The 17,847-nt window shown below is 50.9% G+C and overlaps 1 protein-coding gene across 4 annotated transcripts in view; it reads left to right on the plus strand.

Moving 5' to 3' along the window:
- Positions 1 to 1,122: 1,122 nt before the first annotated feature.
- Positions 1,123 to 17,847, plus strand: part of RAB11FIP5 (RAB11 family interacting protein 5) — a 109,508-nt gene continuing 92,783 nt past the window's right edge. For all 4 annotated transcript variants that reach the window (XM_077816049.1, XM_077816050.1, XM_077816051.1 and 1 more), the window contains exon 1: positions 1,123 to 1,840. In XM_077816049.1, the coding sequence (XP_077672175.1) occupies positions 1,416 to 1,840 (425 nt within the window). In that variant the 5' untranslated portion in view covers positions 1,123 to 1,415. The remainder of the gene's footprint in view (positions 1,841 to 17,847) is intronic.

The following is a 17,847-nucleotide window of genomic DNA, read 5'->3' on the forward strand; positions in this document are numbered from 1 at the left end:
CTCCAAAGCTCCCATTGGCCGGGAACTGCGGCCAATGGAAGCTGCGGGGGCAGTGCCTGCAGGCAGTGGCGTGGGGAGACCCTCTGGCCCCTCTGCCTAGGAGCCGCTGCCAGAGGGATGTGCTGGTCACTTTCATGAGCTGTCGGAGGTAAGCGCCGCCCCCTCACCCCCTCCTGTACCCCAACCCCATCCCATCCTGCACACCCAAACTCCCTCCCAGAGCCCACACTCAAACTCCCTACCCCAGCCCAGAGCCCGCATCCTGCCCCCCCCTCCTGCACCCAAACTCCCTCCAGAGCTTGCACCCCACACCGCCTTCTGCACCCTAACCCCCTGCCCCAGCCCGGGGAAAATGAGAGCAAGGGAGCCACAGAGAGAGGGGGATGGAGTGGGGGTGGGGCCTCAGGGAAGGGGCAGGGGAAGGGTCTTTGGGTTTGTGCTATTATTAGACAGTTGGCAACCCCAGTTCACACTGCAAAATGACTGGGCTTTGACCCGAGGGACAGTCAGACTTGGACTCTGACCCAGTCTCCTAGCGGGGTCTTAGGATCTGGGTCTTGAGCGCTTGCTGACCCCAACCAGGCTGATTTGTGTGTGGACGGCAGTGGGGCTTGGGCTCCCACCTGGCAGCGTCGCCAGACCCAGCCAGAGAGAGTTCCAGCTCCCTGTTCTCGCCACCCTGTGACTTGTGCTGTGTCCACACAGCCGGAGCGACTGGCCCTGCCTGATTGCCGTGCAGCCTGACTCAGGATTTGGGAACGCTTGGGCTGGGCCAGGCTGGCGTCCAGCCCTCCCCCCAGGCTGGGCCACGGGGCTCCCCGTTGCTCTTCCATTGCACTTCTCGGGAGCCGGAGCAAAGAGCACGCCCGGGCCTGGGGAAGGAGCGGCCAGGAGCGCAGCAGCTGGAGGGTTTGCTTTGCCCCTGGCCAATGCATGCACCGCCCCGGCAGGAGGAGCCTGAGCAGGGGGAGGGGATCTGGACCTGGCGGGGGCGGGTCCGGTCCAAGGCCCGGTTGCTGCAGCTGTGCGAGCCGCTGAGCGAGTCGGAGGCGCAGGGCGGCCCGGGGATTTGCTTTGCTGCTGCCTCCGTTCCCACCCCCACCCCCCCACCCCTTTTTCCCGGGGAGGAAAGTTACTTCGCCGCCGCGGGCAGGGCGTCTGCAGCCGCAGGGAGCCTCCCTCTTTCCCCGGCGAGGAGGTCGCACCGCATCGTCCTCGCAGCGGGGAGCTTCTCCCCTCTGGGCACTGCAGCGTCCCCGCCAGGAGCCTCCCGGGTCCCCCGGGGCTCCGGCCGCCTCGCCCGGGGAGCCGGGCTGTGCCTTGCAGCGGGCCCTGAGCCGGCGCCGCAGAGACCCGTCCTTCCGCAGGGGCGCCCCGGGGAGCGGGGGACGCGTCTCCCCGCCCCGCCCGGAGCCATGTCCCTGCTGCGGGTGGCGGAGCCGGAGCCGCCGGCGCAGCGCTGGCTGCCCACCCACGTCCAGGTGACCGTGCTGCAGGCCCGGGGCTTGCGGACCAAGGGAGGGGGCGGCGGGGGGAAGCCGGGCACCAGCGACGCCTACACCATCATCCAGCTGGGCCGGGAGAAGTACAGCACCTCGGTGGTGGAGAAGAGCACGGGCAGCCCGGAGTGGAAGGAGGAATGCTCCTTCGAGCTGCCCCCGGGGGCGCTGGAGCTGGGGGAGCCGGCGGACTGGGGCGGGGGCTCCCCCCGCGGCCAGGGGGGCTGCGACCTGGTGCTCACCGTCATGCACCGGGCGCTCATCGGCCTGGACAAGTTCCTGGGCCAAGCCACCGTGGCCCTGCAGCCGGTCTTCAGGGAGAGCCGCTCCATGAGGAGCCAGTGAGTATCCGGCAGGATCGGTCCCCTTCCCCTGGGGCTGGGCGTGGTGCGTGGCTGGGTGTCGGGGTGAGGATTGCATTTACCCCCATGTTGCAACGGCATCGGCCCCCCCAGTGCAAATCGGTCCAGGCTGCACCGCTGGGAGGGGCTGGCAGCCAGCACGGGGCGCACGCCCCACTTTCCGCATTGCAATCTGCTAGCGCTGGGTTGTAAAGTTAAGACACCCCCCCCCATCCCTTTGAGCCGGGCAAAGCCTATGGGAGTTGAGTCACCCCTACGGAAATGGGTCTTTTCCCCCCATCTCCGGGCGGGGTGGGCGAAAAGTTCAAGCAATCGCGTGCAAGAAACGTCCCCCATGAACTTCCTCGGCCCCCGGGTCTGCGTGGCACGGAGCTGCCTGGCGGCGCCCCAGATGTTGTGAGCCCAGTTACTGGAGCTGGTTGGCCATGGCGCAGCCCGCGCCACAGGAAGCTGGGTGCGGTTCAGCCTTTTACAGGGCTCCCTCCCGCACCGGGAAGACTTGGATCAGCTCCTGCTGAAATTGCTGCAGCGGGGTCTCCCCATCCCGTCTGGGCCAAGGGGGTTTCGAAAAAGCTTTGAGGTGCTTGGCTGGCAGCTGAGTGTTTTTTTTTTTTTAAGCGTCGGGTTGAATGCAAACTCGTCTTTCCGAGAGTTGGGCGTGTTTCACAGCTTGCCTGCACCAAATCCTAAACATCAGGGCGTCTAGCCCCTTCTGATCACTTAGGCTTGGCTGGCCTGCCTGAGTCACTGCAGAGGGGCTGGGCATAAGCTCCACTCTCCATCCATTGGGTAGCGTCCCTCTCCCGGGCATGCCAGGAGACCGAGTGGTGATCTTGTGGAGAGCAGGATTAACAGTGTTAAAGGGGTCAGAACATTGCTTTCCCCAAAAACCCAAACAAATCTGGTTTGTTTTTGCTCCACAGCACAACAAGGCTCTTGGGGCTCTGGCTTGCCTAATACGGGCAGTTTCTGGTGAAGAGGGGGGTGGGTTGGTAATGATGAAAAAAGGGAATAACTCTCCTCTGTGTAGTTCAGCAAATGCTCCCAGAAAAATAAATTGATCGCTTGACTCTTTACATGGGTGCCGAGGTGAAGAGATTGGAAGAGCGGATGGTTCGAAAGAGAAGTCCTATTTAAGTCACAAGGCAACAGTTTATCTGCAGGCTTGGAGACTTGATTGCTAGATCACAACCATTTGGAGGCAGTCCCACTTTAGTGTGTGTGTGTGAGAGAGTTTAACTTTTTTAACTTTAACTTTACCTTTAAATTTAACTTTCAGTGCTCCTTGCAGCTTGCTCTGGGCATTGATGGATCATACTCTGGACAAGGTTGGAATGCACAAACTCTCCATAAGGAAACCAATGCCCCTTTGTCAGAGTATTTAAAGAAAGTGATAGTGCAAAGGGAGAGGCCTTGTGTCCCCGCCATGCTAAATATTTAATTAGGGAAACCCAACAGTGTTAAATAAACAGAGTGGGCTGGCTTTACTTTGGCTCAGATCCTGAAGCTGTGTAAGCATGTGCTTAACTTCGTGCACAGGAGTAGTCCCACTGAATGTGGGAATGGAGCCTAAGGCTGAAAGCTCTTTTGCGGCAGGAGCGATCTTTTCGTTGTGTGGCTGGACAGTGCCTAGCACACTTGGCCCCTGATTTTGAGGTCCCTGGGTGCTATTTTAGCAACAGTAACAAATGTACCATACTGCTGTTCTCCTGTGAGCCTTTTCCAGTGTTTACATTTTGTAGGCTTTTCCTCTAGCTATTTTGCCTGCCATTTCTTGTGACTTGCTCAGGAGCTGGCAGTGATGGTGTCTCATGTGATAACTTGCATCACAGCAGTAAGATTACTTTGGTGTGCAGCCCAAGTAGTGGGCTCCTGCCCAGTAACTCTGCTCTGCTCATCTTAACCCTTTTCTTCGCTTAGGTTTGTTTCTCTGAAGGTGTCATATGGAGCTGTGTCTCTAACCCAGCTTAAGTTGTGGCACTGGCTGAATATACATACAGCTTTATAATGTTGATGTAGAAACACCCTAAACGTAGGTTAAACCAAACCTTGCATCTCAGGACAACATGGAATAACCAAACACTGGCTGCTTTTATTGATTGATGGCAAAAGCAACTCTTTAAGCACTAAATTGTACAAGGGAAGAGCTATTAAGCTATTTTGGGGGGGGGGGGGGGAGGCAGGGATAGCTCAGTGGTTTGAGCATTGGCCTGATAAACCCAGGGTTGTGAGTTCAATCCTTGAGGGGGCCATTTGGGATCTGGGGCAAAAATTGGGGATTGGTCCTGCTTTGAGCAGGGGGTTGGACTAGATGACCTCCTGAGGTCCCTTCCAACCCTGAGATTCTATGATCTGTGCCATCACACACCTGAGATTGTCTGGGGCTAGACATGTGACAACTGGGAGCTTTATGGGATAGTGGGAGGAAAATTCAGGTGCTCCAGTACTAAAAGCATAGGAGATTCTCCATTCATTGTCAGCAGAGTAAGGGCTAAGACACATAGCTGAGCAGTTCTGATTCTGTTTAATGAGGAGGGTTGTTGCATAAATGCTAGCTAGTTCAGAGCAGCGCATTGTAATTGGGAGGTCTGCCGTGCTGGATAACAGCGGAGCCATTTGTAGATTTTCATCACAAGCATCAGAGTGCAGCAAGTCCTGTACAGTGGATAACTGCGCCAAGTGACTCCTGGCCTCAGGTGCTTGCATTCTTTAGGCAAGTTGGTGCAGCACAGAACAAGCTGTAAACTGTCACAGAGTGAATACTTCACGGGGCCCTTATGGACCTTGGGGAGTCTCTTTGGAGGAGACAGAGGTTGCCTAGCAAACCCTCGCGGGAGACTGCAAGCCTGCGGGTTGGTATGAAATGGCGCAAAACCCTACAAGTCTGAGGAGTTAGTTTAACAAGCTGTGTTATACAGTAACTTATAATTGCCTAACTTGGAAGTAAACTTTCAAAGTCTGGTTGAGTCCATTGCAGACAATTTTGTTTGGGAGAATGTCTGCTAGTTTCAGGTAAAAATCAGCTCAGTGCTCTGAGGCCACATCGCTGACTGCACAGCAGTGTCTCCCCAAGGCCGTATGCCTCAAGACAGACATGGAGCCTTCAGGAATTCATTGAGAACTGAACTACCATATCATTATATGGTGATGTAAATGCAACTGGAGCTTTGCAGTGGCTGCTCACCCTGAAGAGCTTACAACCAGTGTTATGACAGGATGGGAGATGATAAACTGGGGGTGGGTGGGGAGAGAAGGCAAGGGTTACAGCAGTAAGATCAAAGCCTGGTTGCATAGGTTAATAAAATGTGCTTTTTCTAAGCAACTCTTTTTTGAGAAAAGACACAGTCTGTGTGTTAAAGGTCTCAAAGAAGCATCTTGAGGAGGAATAGCAGGTAGGGTCAAGGAGAAGGTCCAGGGAGTGGGGGTGGCCTATATGGCAGGAAGCCATGGAGACAAAGACAAGAGTGTAATAAGGAATCATGCGTGGAGCAGAAACAGTGACAGTTCCTAAGTGCTCAGCCATTGCAAAGATGAGGGCCATGTACGTGTCTGGATAGGTGGGGAGCAGAATGGTAAACTAGGGTTATTCCTGGTATCTCTTTGTACAGGCTGCAAGCAGTAGACTAGCTGGTAGTTCCTCATTGCTGCTGTAGGCCAGTTGTTGGTTTAGGAAGTGTTTCATTTGAGTGGGCGGGCACACAGCTTGTGAATTGATCACTTCCATCTCTGCTGAGCTCAGGCTCTTCATCTTGGCTAAAGAGGGCACATTTGTGCCAGTGGCTGGTTATGGTTTGGTCTTTTTTTTGTAAATTCATAGAGTTTAAGGCCAGAAGGGTCTGACATACCCCTGGGATACAACCTGGAACTGTGGGACCGCTGTGCCGCCTTAACACTCCTCCATGGGCTGTTTCTTACAGTGCTATGCAAGTGACAAGCTGCAAACACCTCCAGGAGCTGCGATCACTCAGCCAACAGCATACAGAGGCACGCCCAGCTAAGTTGCTTGAATGCTCTCTAAGCCACTCATGAGCTATACACAGGGAGAGACACCAGTAAATATCCCCAACCACCAGCCTTGCACTTCAGAAATGTACCATTTTACACTGCTCAAGACCTTCTCTTGAACAATGCAAGCTCATTAATTAATTCACCACTTTGGCAAAGGATAGCAGAGCAGCACCAGCCTTTGTAATCTGAGCAGATTCCCCAAACACGTTAGAAAAACTCACTGGTAAGGCTAAGGCATTAAAATAAGTTTATTAACTACAGAAAGATAGATTTTAAGTGGTAGGCATATAGGTCAAAGTTGGTTACATAAGAAATAAAAATAAAATCTCAGTCTAAATTCAAACTTTATCAGATGAAGCAAGATTTGAATCCAGCAATTTTTGTCACCCCACTAGGCGTTATAAGCAGGTTACAGTTCTTAATACACAACCTGAATTCTTTGCTAAGGCTGGGACCAATCTCTCCAGTTCAGTCATTTCTTCCAAACATTCTTGTTGCCTTCAGATTAGGTGGGGAAGGAGAGAAGCATGGGGCTGATGTCACGGACTCCAATTTATACCCCCCCCCCCAATCCATGGGCATGGAATGATACTGTCTCAGACATGTTTCAGAGTAGCAGCCGTGTTAGTCTGTATCCGCAAAAAGAAAAGGAGGACTTGTGGCACCTTAGAAACTAACAAATTTATTTGAGCATAAGTTTTCGTGAGCTACAGCTCACTTCATCGGATGCATTCAGTGGAAAATACAGTGGGGAGATTTATATACACAGAGAACATGAAACAATGGGTGTTACCGTATACACTGTAAGGAGAGTGATCAGGTAAGGTGAGCTATTATTATTAAAGGGGTGGGGGGGGAGAAGAACCTTTTGTAGTGATAATCAAGGTGGGCCATTTCCAGCAGTTGACAAGAACGTCTGAGGAACAGTGTGGGGTGGGATAAACATAGGGAAATAGTTTTACTTTGTGTAATGACCCATCCATTCCCAGTCTCTATTCAAGCATAAGTTAATTGTATCCAGTTTGCAAATTAATTCCAGTTCAGCAGTCTCTCTTTGGAGTCTGTTTTTGAAGTTTTTTTGTTGAAGAATTGCCACGTTTAGGTCTGTAATCGCGTGACCAGAGAGATTGAAGTGTTCTCCGACTGGTTGTTGAATGTTCTAATTCTTGACGTCTGATTTGTGTCCATTTATTCTTTTACATAGAGACTGTACAGTTTGGCCAATGTTCGTGGCAGAGGGGCATTGCTGGCACATGTCGCAGACATGGAGTCAGGGATCACATGTTCTATGTCCCCTGCTCAGTCACGGGGTTAAGCGGTCCCCATTGTCTGCATGTTTGGGGGAGGGCGGGGGTGCTCACTGGGAGAGCGAATTCCCCTTAATGGGCCATCAACACGTGGCGACTGGTCGTAATGTAAATCTGTCTTGTGGGTGTTAGTTGCTCCTTTATTGTTACCAAAAGGCCAGCTGTGGGCATCTCCCAAACGTAACGTATTTCAGTGACACACATGCAGCATAACTTCAGATACAACGGTAACACACAATTCAACAGGATAGTAATGTTCAACCGATCATGACTTCTCAAATGATACCGCACAAGACATACTTTGACATGATTATATGTTTTGTGCGCAGTGGTGAATGTAGGGGCTCCAGGGTGCTATTCTGAGGTACAGAATGTCACAAAGGGACAATTGGATCGTTTAGTCTAAACTTCTGTATATCAATGGCTGTTAAATTTCACCTAATTATGCCTTTGTTGCGCCCAATCACCTGCGTTTGGCTAAATCATATCTCCCAGAAGGGCACCCAGAGATGGAGAATCCACCACTTCCCTTAGTAGTGTGCTCCCATAGCTAAACCACTGTTAAAAGAAATCTGTGCCTTATTTCCAATTTGAATTTGTCTGGCTTCAGCTTTCAGCCAGGGGCTCTTGTTCCACCTTTCACCACTGGATCACAGAGCCCTTTGGTACCCAGTGTTTGCTTATACACTGTAATAAAGTTGCCTCTCAATCTTTTAGGTAAACTAAACAGGTTGAGCTCTTTAAGTCTCTCCCTGTAAGGCAATGGCTGCAGCCCTTGCATCACTTCTGTGGCTCTTTACTGCAGCTTTCAACATCCCTTTAAAAATGTGGACACCAGAACTGTTTGCAGTGTTCTAGTAGAGAGGCTTTTTCCGTTGGACCGTATGAACTGGAACCATAAACTCACTGAACGTTAAATCCCACCAAATGAGGGTAGATCCATCCCCATCATCGTATCCACTCATAGCCATTATATGGACAACATATCTCAGTGTCTGTACTTTGACTGGTTAAACTTTTACCCCCAATCGGGGAGTTTGCAGATTGTTTTCCTTACGCCACCCGTTCCTAAACCTAATTTCGCACTCATTGATAATCTGTACTTTATTCCCTGATAACCAGAAACTTCTGTGCTTAAACTCTGTACTGTTTTCTTTTTACTTCAACATTATCTTAATAAAATTATTAAATCTGTCTTGCCAATGCTATGTACAGAGGTAAAATCACCTCCCTACCCACTGCTCCCCTGTTTATACATCCAAGGATCAGGTTAGCCCTTTTTGTCACAGCATCACAGCCAGAGCTCATGATGAGTTGTTTGTCCGGATGACCCTTAAGTCCTTTTCAGATTTCCAAACTGGATACGATTAACTTAGGCTTGAATAAAGGCTGGGAGTGGATGTGTCATTACACAAAGTAAAACTATTCCCCCATGTTTATTCCCCCCCCCCCACTGTTCCTCACACCTTCTTGTCAACTGGTGGAAATGGCTCACCTTGATTATCACTTCAAAAGCTGCTTCCTTCAGAGCGGAGTGCCCGGCCAGCAGCTGCCCTCCAGCTGCCCAGCTCTGAAGGCACAGAAGTAAGGGTGGCAATACTGTGACCACCCCCCCACCACACACACTAGCCTTGCGAACCTCCCGCCCCCCCCATGACCTGTTTTGGGTTGGGATCCCCACGATTACAAGACTGTGAAATTTCAGATTTGAATATCTGAAACTGTGAAATTTATTATTTTAAATATCCTATGACTGTGAAATTGACCAAAATGGACCGTGAATTTGGTAGGGCCCTAGATACGAGTACATCAGACTGCTTCTTTCCAAATACAGAACAGAAAAATGTATCGAATACGCGTGCCTCTTCTACATTATTAACAACAATTTTACTATTTTGGTGAATGGGCCTAGGATTACTTTTGTTCCTAATATACATTAAAAAAAACTCTGTTATCCTTAGCCCTGTCAGCCATGGATTTTTCATTGATGCCTATAGCTTCCCTTATCAATTTTCTACAATTAATAACTTATATTGATTGGTATCTATTTCCCTTATTTCCTTTTGTTATACATTGCTTTTTTATTTCTAATTGGTGCTTTCACTTTGCCACTGAACCATGATGGGCTTTTAGCCAGAGTTGTCCTTTTTATTGGTTGTGGCTTTTTGGCACTCTAACAAGCCCTTCTTGAAGGACTTTCAGTTTTCATTCACACTCTTCTGTCTAGCTCTTCCTTCCAATCAGTTTTGCGTATGATTTTCCTCAGCTATGGCAAATTAGCCCATTTGAAGCACCAAGTATGTAGGTGACTGGTTAGGATGGACCTCTGTTGCCCATATTGAATGCAGTCAGGTCATGATTGCTGGTCCCTAGGCAACCACCAACTTCCAGGCCATTGACGAATTCAATTTTATCTATCATAATTAGGTCCAAATAGTTATCTTGCACTGGATGCAATACCTGGTGTTAGAAAACTATAATCCAGGGGTGACTAAACTTACTGATCCTCCGAGCTGCATATGACAATCTTCAGAAGTTTGAGAGCCCAACGGGAGATGTCTGCCGGGGCTAAGGGCTTCAGCCCTGTGAGGAGAGGGGTCTTAGAGCTTCAGCACTGTGGGAGCCACCTGACCGGGTTTGGGGTTTCAGCTCTGCTCCTGTTGAAGTTCTGAGCCCGGGCAGGCCTCTCTCGTGGGGCTGAAGCCCTGAGACCACCCTCCCTACTGCGCAGCAGCCAGAGGCAATGTGTGAGGGGGACATGTGGGGTCCAGTGCCCCCCGCCCCCAATTTTTGCCAGGGTTGGCTGGCCCCGCTCGGTCACATGGCCCCGCAGGGCAGCTGCTGAAGCCGGCAAGCTGGGGGCTGTGCCTTGGGTAGAGACAGCGGCAGGGGAAGCTGCTGCTTTTGCTTCTCCCTCCCCACAAGGAGCTAAAGCAGAGGCCCCTCCCTGCAGCTCCCAGCTGTTTGCTGCTGCATCTCCCTGCAGAGCTAACACTCAGGACCTGAAAGGAGCGGTCGCTGAGGGTGGGGAGGGGGGTGTGTGTGCCAGGGTGGGAGTGTGACTCAAGCTGTTGGGAGGGCTGAACCTTTAGATTGTGCCCCCCACTCTCAGCAGGTAACAGTCATCTCTGGGAGACTCCCCTAACCCCACCCCCTGCCGCAGGGCAGAAGCCCGGAGATCCCCCTCTTCCCTTCACCCCACCCCAGTCTGGTAGGCGGCGAATGGGGAAGGCGGGGGGCTCTGGGAGCCACACTTCAACTGTAAAAGATCTGCTCGCAGCTCATGAGCCGCGGTTTGTCCACCCCTGCTATAATCTGTCATTTTTTAGAAATGTTAATTAAACATAACTGGTGGTGGTTGTAGCCGTGTTGGTCCCAGGATATTAGAGAGACATAACATCTTTTACTGGATCAACATCTGTTGGCGAGAGAAACAAGCTTTCGAGCTTACACAGAGCTCTTCTTCAGATCCCTGACCTGACCTGGAGAAGAGCTCTGCGTAGCTTGACAGCTTGTCTCTCTCTGCAACAGATCTTGATCCAGTAAAAGATATTACCTCACCTGCTTTGTCTTCCAAGTGTTTGTGGTGGTCTCAGGCCTCAGTTTCCACTTCCTATCTGTTTCCCTGTGCTGTACCCTCTCGACACATCTTTGAAGCAGGGAACCATAGCTCTGCCCTGGAGAGTGGGTACCGCATGTCTCTGGAGACGAAGCTGCTTCCTTTCCTTTTAGGACCCCTCCTAAACTCTGAGGCTGATTCCAAGCTTGCCGAATGGTCCCATCTGCTTTCCATTATCCAGGTGGTGGTGTGGTGGGCGAGGTAAAATGAACTGCCTCAGTCCACTTCCAAAAGAACAAGTCTCCGTCATGACTGCCTCCGAGACTGGTGGGCCCCTCTGGCCTCTGCTGAAGCTGCCAAGGATGAATGGGCCATGGGAGACAAACTGGTCTCCCAGTAGAGGTGATGCCTCCAGGTCAGGGATGAGGCACATGGGGGCCCGGGAAGCACAGCGTGACCTAGCACCTCCAGTGCTGTGTGTATTTTTCTGTGGGTAACTGACAACTCTCAGGACTTGAAGTCTGGTACCGGCGTGAGAACTGAATTTAAGGGTTTGTCAAATGGCATATCCATAATGCTGCCATCCCTGTAGTTTCAGAGTAGCAGCCGTGTTAGTCTGTAGCCACAAAAAGAAAAGGAGGCCTTGTGGCACCTTGGAGACTAACAAATCTATACATCCCCTTAGTGTATAGGAAACAACAGTGTCTCACTGCTCTGGTGACTGCATTGAGCTAGCTTGCTGGGTTCCTGCTTCAGCTTACCTGCAGCATGGCAATAAATCACGAAATGTGCACTACCCTAAAACTGGCCCCTCCCTCTCCCATGCACATCTGACCATCTGTCCCGCCCTGCCACCCACTATCCAGCTGTCCTGCAGCTCTGGTTGCGCCATCTGTCCTTATGCTATTTGGACGGAACGATGCACTGAAAGGTCAAACTAACAGAGTTCTAATAGAAGCCATCAGCATTCATTCTGGTGCATACATAGTGTTTGAGACTATGGGCTCAGCGGGCTTCCGACAAATCCCGGGGCTGTGTGCCACGAGGGGTAGATCTCACAGGAGCAGAGCTGTTCTGTGTCTGTGCAAGGCTGTTCTTGTATAGCATCTTTTTCATGCAAACTATCTGCAGACGCTTCAGGGAGTTACAGTAGTTCAATTACTGAATGAAACGTCTTCCTTTGCACAATATGGGATGAAACAAAAGGAGGAAAATGTCGTCTTCTGCCCCTGAAATGTGTCAGTGGAGAGGTTGCTCCAGATAATGAGAGCCGCCCAGGCGAAGGGTGTCATACCACCAGGGATTAGTGTGTGAAAGGCCCTAGGTTAGGGAGAGGAGCAGAAGTGGGCCAGCGCAAGTCGCTAGAGGGCTTTAAGCATGAAAGTCCAGTTCAGTTGTACCCTGAAAGAGATGGGGGCCTCTGGGCGTGTTTGCAGATGATGTGGTTTTGCAGGGCTCAAAAAACCTACTTCCCAGTGGCAAGCGGAAACTCCTCCTGGCAAATGTGGCTTGCGGGCTGCCTAAGCTGGTTTTGTTTAGTTCAGAACTGAAGTTTTTCACTTCATTAACTTCTGTTTCTAGTCCATGTCATTGCAAAGATGCCTCCCCCTCCCCCCTGTGAGCTGTTGGGTCTTGTGTTGGAGTTTGCACACCTGCTACCTCTGCTTCTCCAGAATCCTACTTTCCCAAGCATTAGGAGAGTACAACATCCTCCCCGTGGCTGCTGTTCAGAGGGGAGGGGGTTATCTTTTTGGCGTCTGGCTGGTAGGCGTCCAGTACATTTTTCAAGCCCTGCAGGTGTGAGTCTCTGTGAGTGAAGTGCATGTTGAATTCTGGCTTCTGATCCAGAACACAGACAGTGGACACGGCACTCCAGAAGTTCTGTATCCTGGACTGACTCTCCAGGCTTGCCAAATCAAAGACCTTTTGACTTGTATTAATCTGTTGTTATAACCTTGCTGGCAGTCCCGAGGCTGGCAGCTGGAGTTTCTGGATTGATTCTCGAATGGGCTGTAGAAGACATGAGCAATAGTGGTTAAACTCTCCCTGTGTTATGCCGAGTGCTGCAGCATGAAACCAGGTACCAACAGCAGCGCCTGTTATAATTCAGGAGAGCTGAGCGGAAGAACTCTTCTACTGTAATACGGAGCAATCGGGCTGGGACGCCCCCCTCTCCAGTTCCAGTGGGGTTGGTGCTAAGAAAAGCCCCGCAGTGCAAAAATGGAGAAGCATAGTCATGGCAGGGTTTGCACTCTGGGGATTTGCAGCCTCTGTCTTGCTCCAAACCTGCTGCAGAAATGCTGAGGGCTGCGGTTTATTGCTGGAAAGAGTCACTGTGCAGTGAGTGTGCATCCCAGCGTGGCCGAAGAGGTCAAGAGGATGGGCGGGGAGGCAGAGATTGCTCCCTGAGGTGCCTCCGCCCCAGTGGAGTGCAGAGCTTGCCTTGCCGTCAGCACAGCAGTAGGAACTGGGACTAGAGCACCTTTGGGAGCTTCTAGGGAGAGGTTAGTGGCCTGCGTGTATTTGGAACCCCTGAACTCCCTGGGGTTCCAAGGTCACATTTCTACAGTATCAACTCAGCCCTTCATTCTGCTCAATGGTGCCCCTGATTTGAAACAAATAAGCAAGAACGGCTTCCTGCACGGTGGCTGTATGGCCGAGCAGCCTTGAAATGTTGGTGCAGTTTAACAGCCTTGGTTAAATAGCCTTGCAAAATTGTCATCAGAGCACACCAGCCCACCCCTTCTCTCCCCACACACCCACTGCCCCCAAGTTGCTCCATGCAATAGTTTCCTTTCCCTTTGTCCCTCTACTCTTCTCTCCCTCCCCCTGACCATTACTGGGAAGTAGAGAAGGACCCCTTGCTGCTTCAGGGATGGGTTGGTAGCTGGAGGAATACCGTATTAGTCAGCTCTCTAATCTAGCAGAACAAGGTGCAATTAGGTCCAATGGTTGAAAGCTGAAGCTAAACGAATCCAGGCTAGAATAAAGTGCAGTTTTTTGACAGTGAGGGTAACTGACCACTGGAACACCTTACCAAGGGTCGTGGTGAATTCCCTGTCACCTGGAGTCTTTAAATCAAGACTGCATATCTTTCTAAAAGAGATTCTGTAGCTCAACCAGAAGTCGGCTGGGTGTGAGAATTACCAGGTGAGGGTCTCTAGCTTGTGTGAGGCAGAAGGTCAGACTAGATCTGTGGTTCTCCAACTGTGGGTTGGGACCCCAAAGTGGGTTGCAGCCCTATTTTAATGGGGTCACTAGGGCTGCCTTAGATGTGCTGGGGCCAGGACCGAAGCCTGAGCTGCACCACCTGAGGCCGAAGCCTGAGGGTTTCAGCCCTGCAAGTTGGGACTCAGGTTACAGGACTCCTGCCTGGGGCTGAAGCCCTTGGGCTTCAGCTTTGTCCCGCTCTCCCCATCCCCCCCCACCGTCCCCCGGGTCAGAGGGGCTTGGGCGGGCTCAGGCTTCGGTCCACCCTCTTGGGGACATATGGTAATTTTTAGTGTCAGAAGGGGGTCGCGGTGCAATGAAGTTAGAGAGGCCCTGGGCGAGATGATCACAGATGGCCATGGTACGATGATACAGTGGGATAAGGGCCTGCATCATCACGTAAACTGGCTCCCCCTCTGTTGTGGAAGGACTTGGTACATCTGACTAAATGCCTTTCAAAGCTGGGCCTGTTCATGCCTTTCACTTTTAAAGGACAAGGCAGTTTGCTGGGGTAAACAGGTGCCATTTCAGTGGAGTTGATCCTGTTTATATCGGGGCTGTTTGGCCCATAGTCCAACTCTGTTTTCTGTGAACGTGCCCCCCCCCTCCCCCCTTTCCTTCCTCCCAGACCAGAAAAAAGCTGTTCTAGCTAACCTGTAGCTTAAAGTGTGCTGGGTTCCTGTACTAATCTTTCACCCCTGGAAGCATCAGTGCCCAGCAAATCCACCTCTGCATGCAGCAATGAGTTGCTTTATCAGCCGGGATGAAAAGTACTCAGGCTTGTTCTCTCTTTCACCCTTGAAATATAGGGGCTACGAACTGGACTGGCGGGAACTTGTCCATTAGGCTGGTTCCATCTGTTGTCTCTGCCTTCACCTCTTTCCAAGATGCAGGATCTACTCTTACATTGCAGCATGTATCCACCCCAAACTTCTTTCCATAATGGTGGCTCTTCCACTTGGCTTGGTTGCTGCTTAATCTGATAAAAGCATTGGGAATCCAAGCACTGATCTTTAAAACCAATCCTCCCCTGCCCTCCGATTTATCTTCTGATTGCGTTAAGCAATCTCTGTGGAATAACTCGGTCACTCGCTGTGGGGTTTCTGTTCTGTTACTAAAAGGTGCTGCTGTTCTGATTAGGAGAGAAGGAAAAACCATGTGATGACAGTTGCTCTCGAAGCAGACCGATGATGTTACTCCATTATTGGTGCTATAAGCAGGTCCTGGTGGCCATGTGCAGAGAAACTGCGTGTTTCAGTTGGCGATAGGAACAGGCTGCTCCAGAACATAGGTTCATTTGGTGCCAGGATATCAAAATGCTTTATGCATCTGTGGCACGCTCCTGGTGTCCCTATACATAAGTAGTAAGTGTCTTTTCCTGTCTTACCCTCCAGACCTCACTTTATTCTTCTGTAAGTGACTGTTCCAAGGTTGTGCCACAAGGCAGAACAGGGTAAAGATTCCAGGAGCCCCAGCTTCCCATTCCCCCCCCTCCTCTACCCACTGGATGTTCCTTGTCTTAAGCTGCTTTGGCAAAACTTCCCATGCTTGCAACATCAGTTCCTTGTCTCCTTTCCATGCGCCGCTGGAGTGGAATGAGACCTCTCAGAGAAACTCGACTGAATGCAGTGCCCCACCTCTGCTGGGACATGGTGGAAACTCTGTGCTGCTCTGGGTTCAAGTCCCAGAAGCCATGCTTCATTCCAGGATGGGTTTCTTTTCTCCTCTTTAAAAGCTGTTGTCTGGCAAGGAGGGAGTGATACCTCAGGACTTCCCAGGGCAAGCTGTTCCTGTTCCCAAGATTTTGATGATTGTGCTTTTGACTGACTCCCGCAGCAGGCTTGCTTTTGAGTGGGCGTTGATGTGTGAGAAGAGCTAGTCTGGGGGAGAAGGGAGGTAAATATTTAATCCTGCTTGCTCTTAAATGGTTTACAGAGACTCTGATCTCAAGGGTGGCACTTTGAATCCAGCACAGGTCAGTTGTGACCAAAACGTGGCCTGTACAGAATGTCTTGGCTCTCAGACACGGCTGATTTCAGTCTGTAGTCATACCCCTTCCAGTTCTCAGTCGTGCTGCAGAAATATCTTCCTGTCTCTCTGGGTAGCTCTTCCAGTCCCGGGTTACGGCACTGTAGTGGCGTCTGCATGGGATCCTCTAGGTAAACAGAGGCTGCCTGTCTAGCCCACGCCAAACACAGCCACCAGGATTATATTCCCTGCCTGTTGCTCTGCAACCTGTGTCACCATCCCAGAATCCTTCCAAAGGCTCTCCCTCTGCGTCAAGACCCTTCTCGACTTTGCCTGAACCCCCTCCCCCGGCCATTTATTCCAGTCTTCATCTTCCCTCCTCACCCCATTCATCTGCTTTGTCCACAGCCGTCGCTGCACGCCCTTCCTCGCACCCCCTGGCGTGTGGGAACCCTCCCTGAACTGGCTCCTGACACTGCTGTGCCCTCGCCTTTCAGATCCCTCCGAAGACCCACTTCTACGGCGAGGCCTGAAAAGAACTGCCTAGCTACTAATGGGTTGGGAGAAGGGCGCTTTGGGGCGAGTCCGGATGTAGTAAAACCCCTCTCTTGTATCCCTCTGCCTGTCATGTTAACTCGTGAGCTCTCTCTGTGGCTAGCCCAAAGCCCTGGTGCGCTGCGGGGAGTAGGGTCATATCAGCAAAGCCACAGCATGATTAGACCCTCCTGAATGGCTTAGCAAATACAACTCCATGTGTGTCCTGTATTTTTAGATAAGACTGGTTCCTATATTTGTCTTGCTCCTTTGTGTCTGGCTGAGCAGTGCAGGTTCATTCAGTGTAGTGCTGGCCTCCCTATCTGTGGGTGACAGGCAGATCGGCCGTAGTGCTTTGTGGTTAAGGCACATGCTGGGGAGATCTGGGATCTGTTTCCACTTTGTTTCTGGACGAGTCGGTTTAAACTCTCCGTGCCTGTTTCTCCACATCTAAAATGGGGAGTGGGAGGAAATGAAATATGACAACTCATGAACTTCCCGTTTGGCCCAGCTGGGTTTTGAAAAACAAAGGTGTTGAAATTCCCTTCCCTGTGCGAGGGTGGATGTCTGACTGCTGCATTGCCCAGCGTGAGCTGTGATGAAATCTTTGTTTTTTGGGACTGGAAAGGCAGCTGAAAGGGGATATTTTCGCAGTAACTTGACCACGCCAGGAAATGCCTGGCTGTGCTGAAACCCATACTTAGTAAGCCGATCCTTCGGAGTGGGGGACGTAGAGGGTATGATTATGCTGAATGCTTTGAGTGGTGGTGTATCAATTCAGATGGAATAAAAGGGGTCAAAGAGTCAGAGGTATTACCGTGACCCTGAAACTGTGCAGCCTTAAACAGCTTTAAACAAGGTTCGGGGTTTGGTATACAGAGACCAGAGTTTGTTAGTTTCATGGGAAACACACTAAGAAGCTTATGCCAAAGTTTAGAAATTGTGTGAACTAAGATACATAAAAGAGAAGATGCTAAAACACATTAAAATGCAGTTTAAAATTGAAATGAAATGAGCGTGCAAAACAAACTTCACCAAAACCTGTCTCAGGCCCTTTTTCAGAGAGGATATCAGAGGTCCCTTATTGGATTGGACAACCCGTGACCGGGAGCGAAAGGGCTGGTTAGTTGTGTTGCTCAGTTCTGAGGTATGAAGGGTGGTCTCTGTTCTTGCTTTTAACAGACATGAGGGGAGAAGGGACGGGCTAGTAAAGGGGGAGGAAATGCGACTTTTGGTGGTGATCTGGGTATTGTGGGGTCAGGTCAGCCACAGACGAATGCGCTGGGTTGGCAGGTCAGCCACGACAGCAGTGCTGTGGGCTCTAGTCATCTTTTGGTTTGGGACATCATCTGGTTGGTCTGGTCTCTCTCCTACTGGGCCGAGCTGGATGGGCTGTTTTT

The sequence above is a fragment of the Eretmochelys imbricata genome, chromosome 4 (assembly GCF_965152235.1).
Source record: "Eretmochelys imbricata isolate rEreImb1 chromosome 4, rEreImb1.hap1, whole genome shotgun sequence".
Taxonomy (NCBI): Eukaryota; Metazoa; Chordata; order Testudines; family Cheloniidae; genus Eretmochelys; species Eretmochelys imbricata.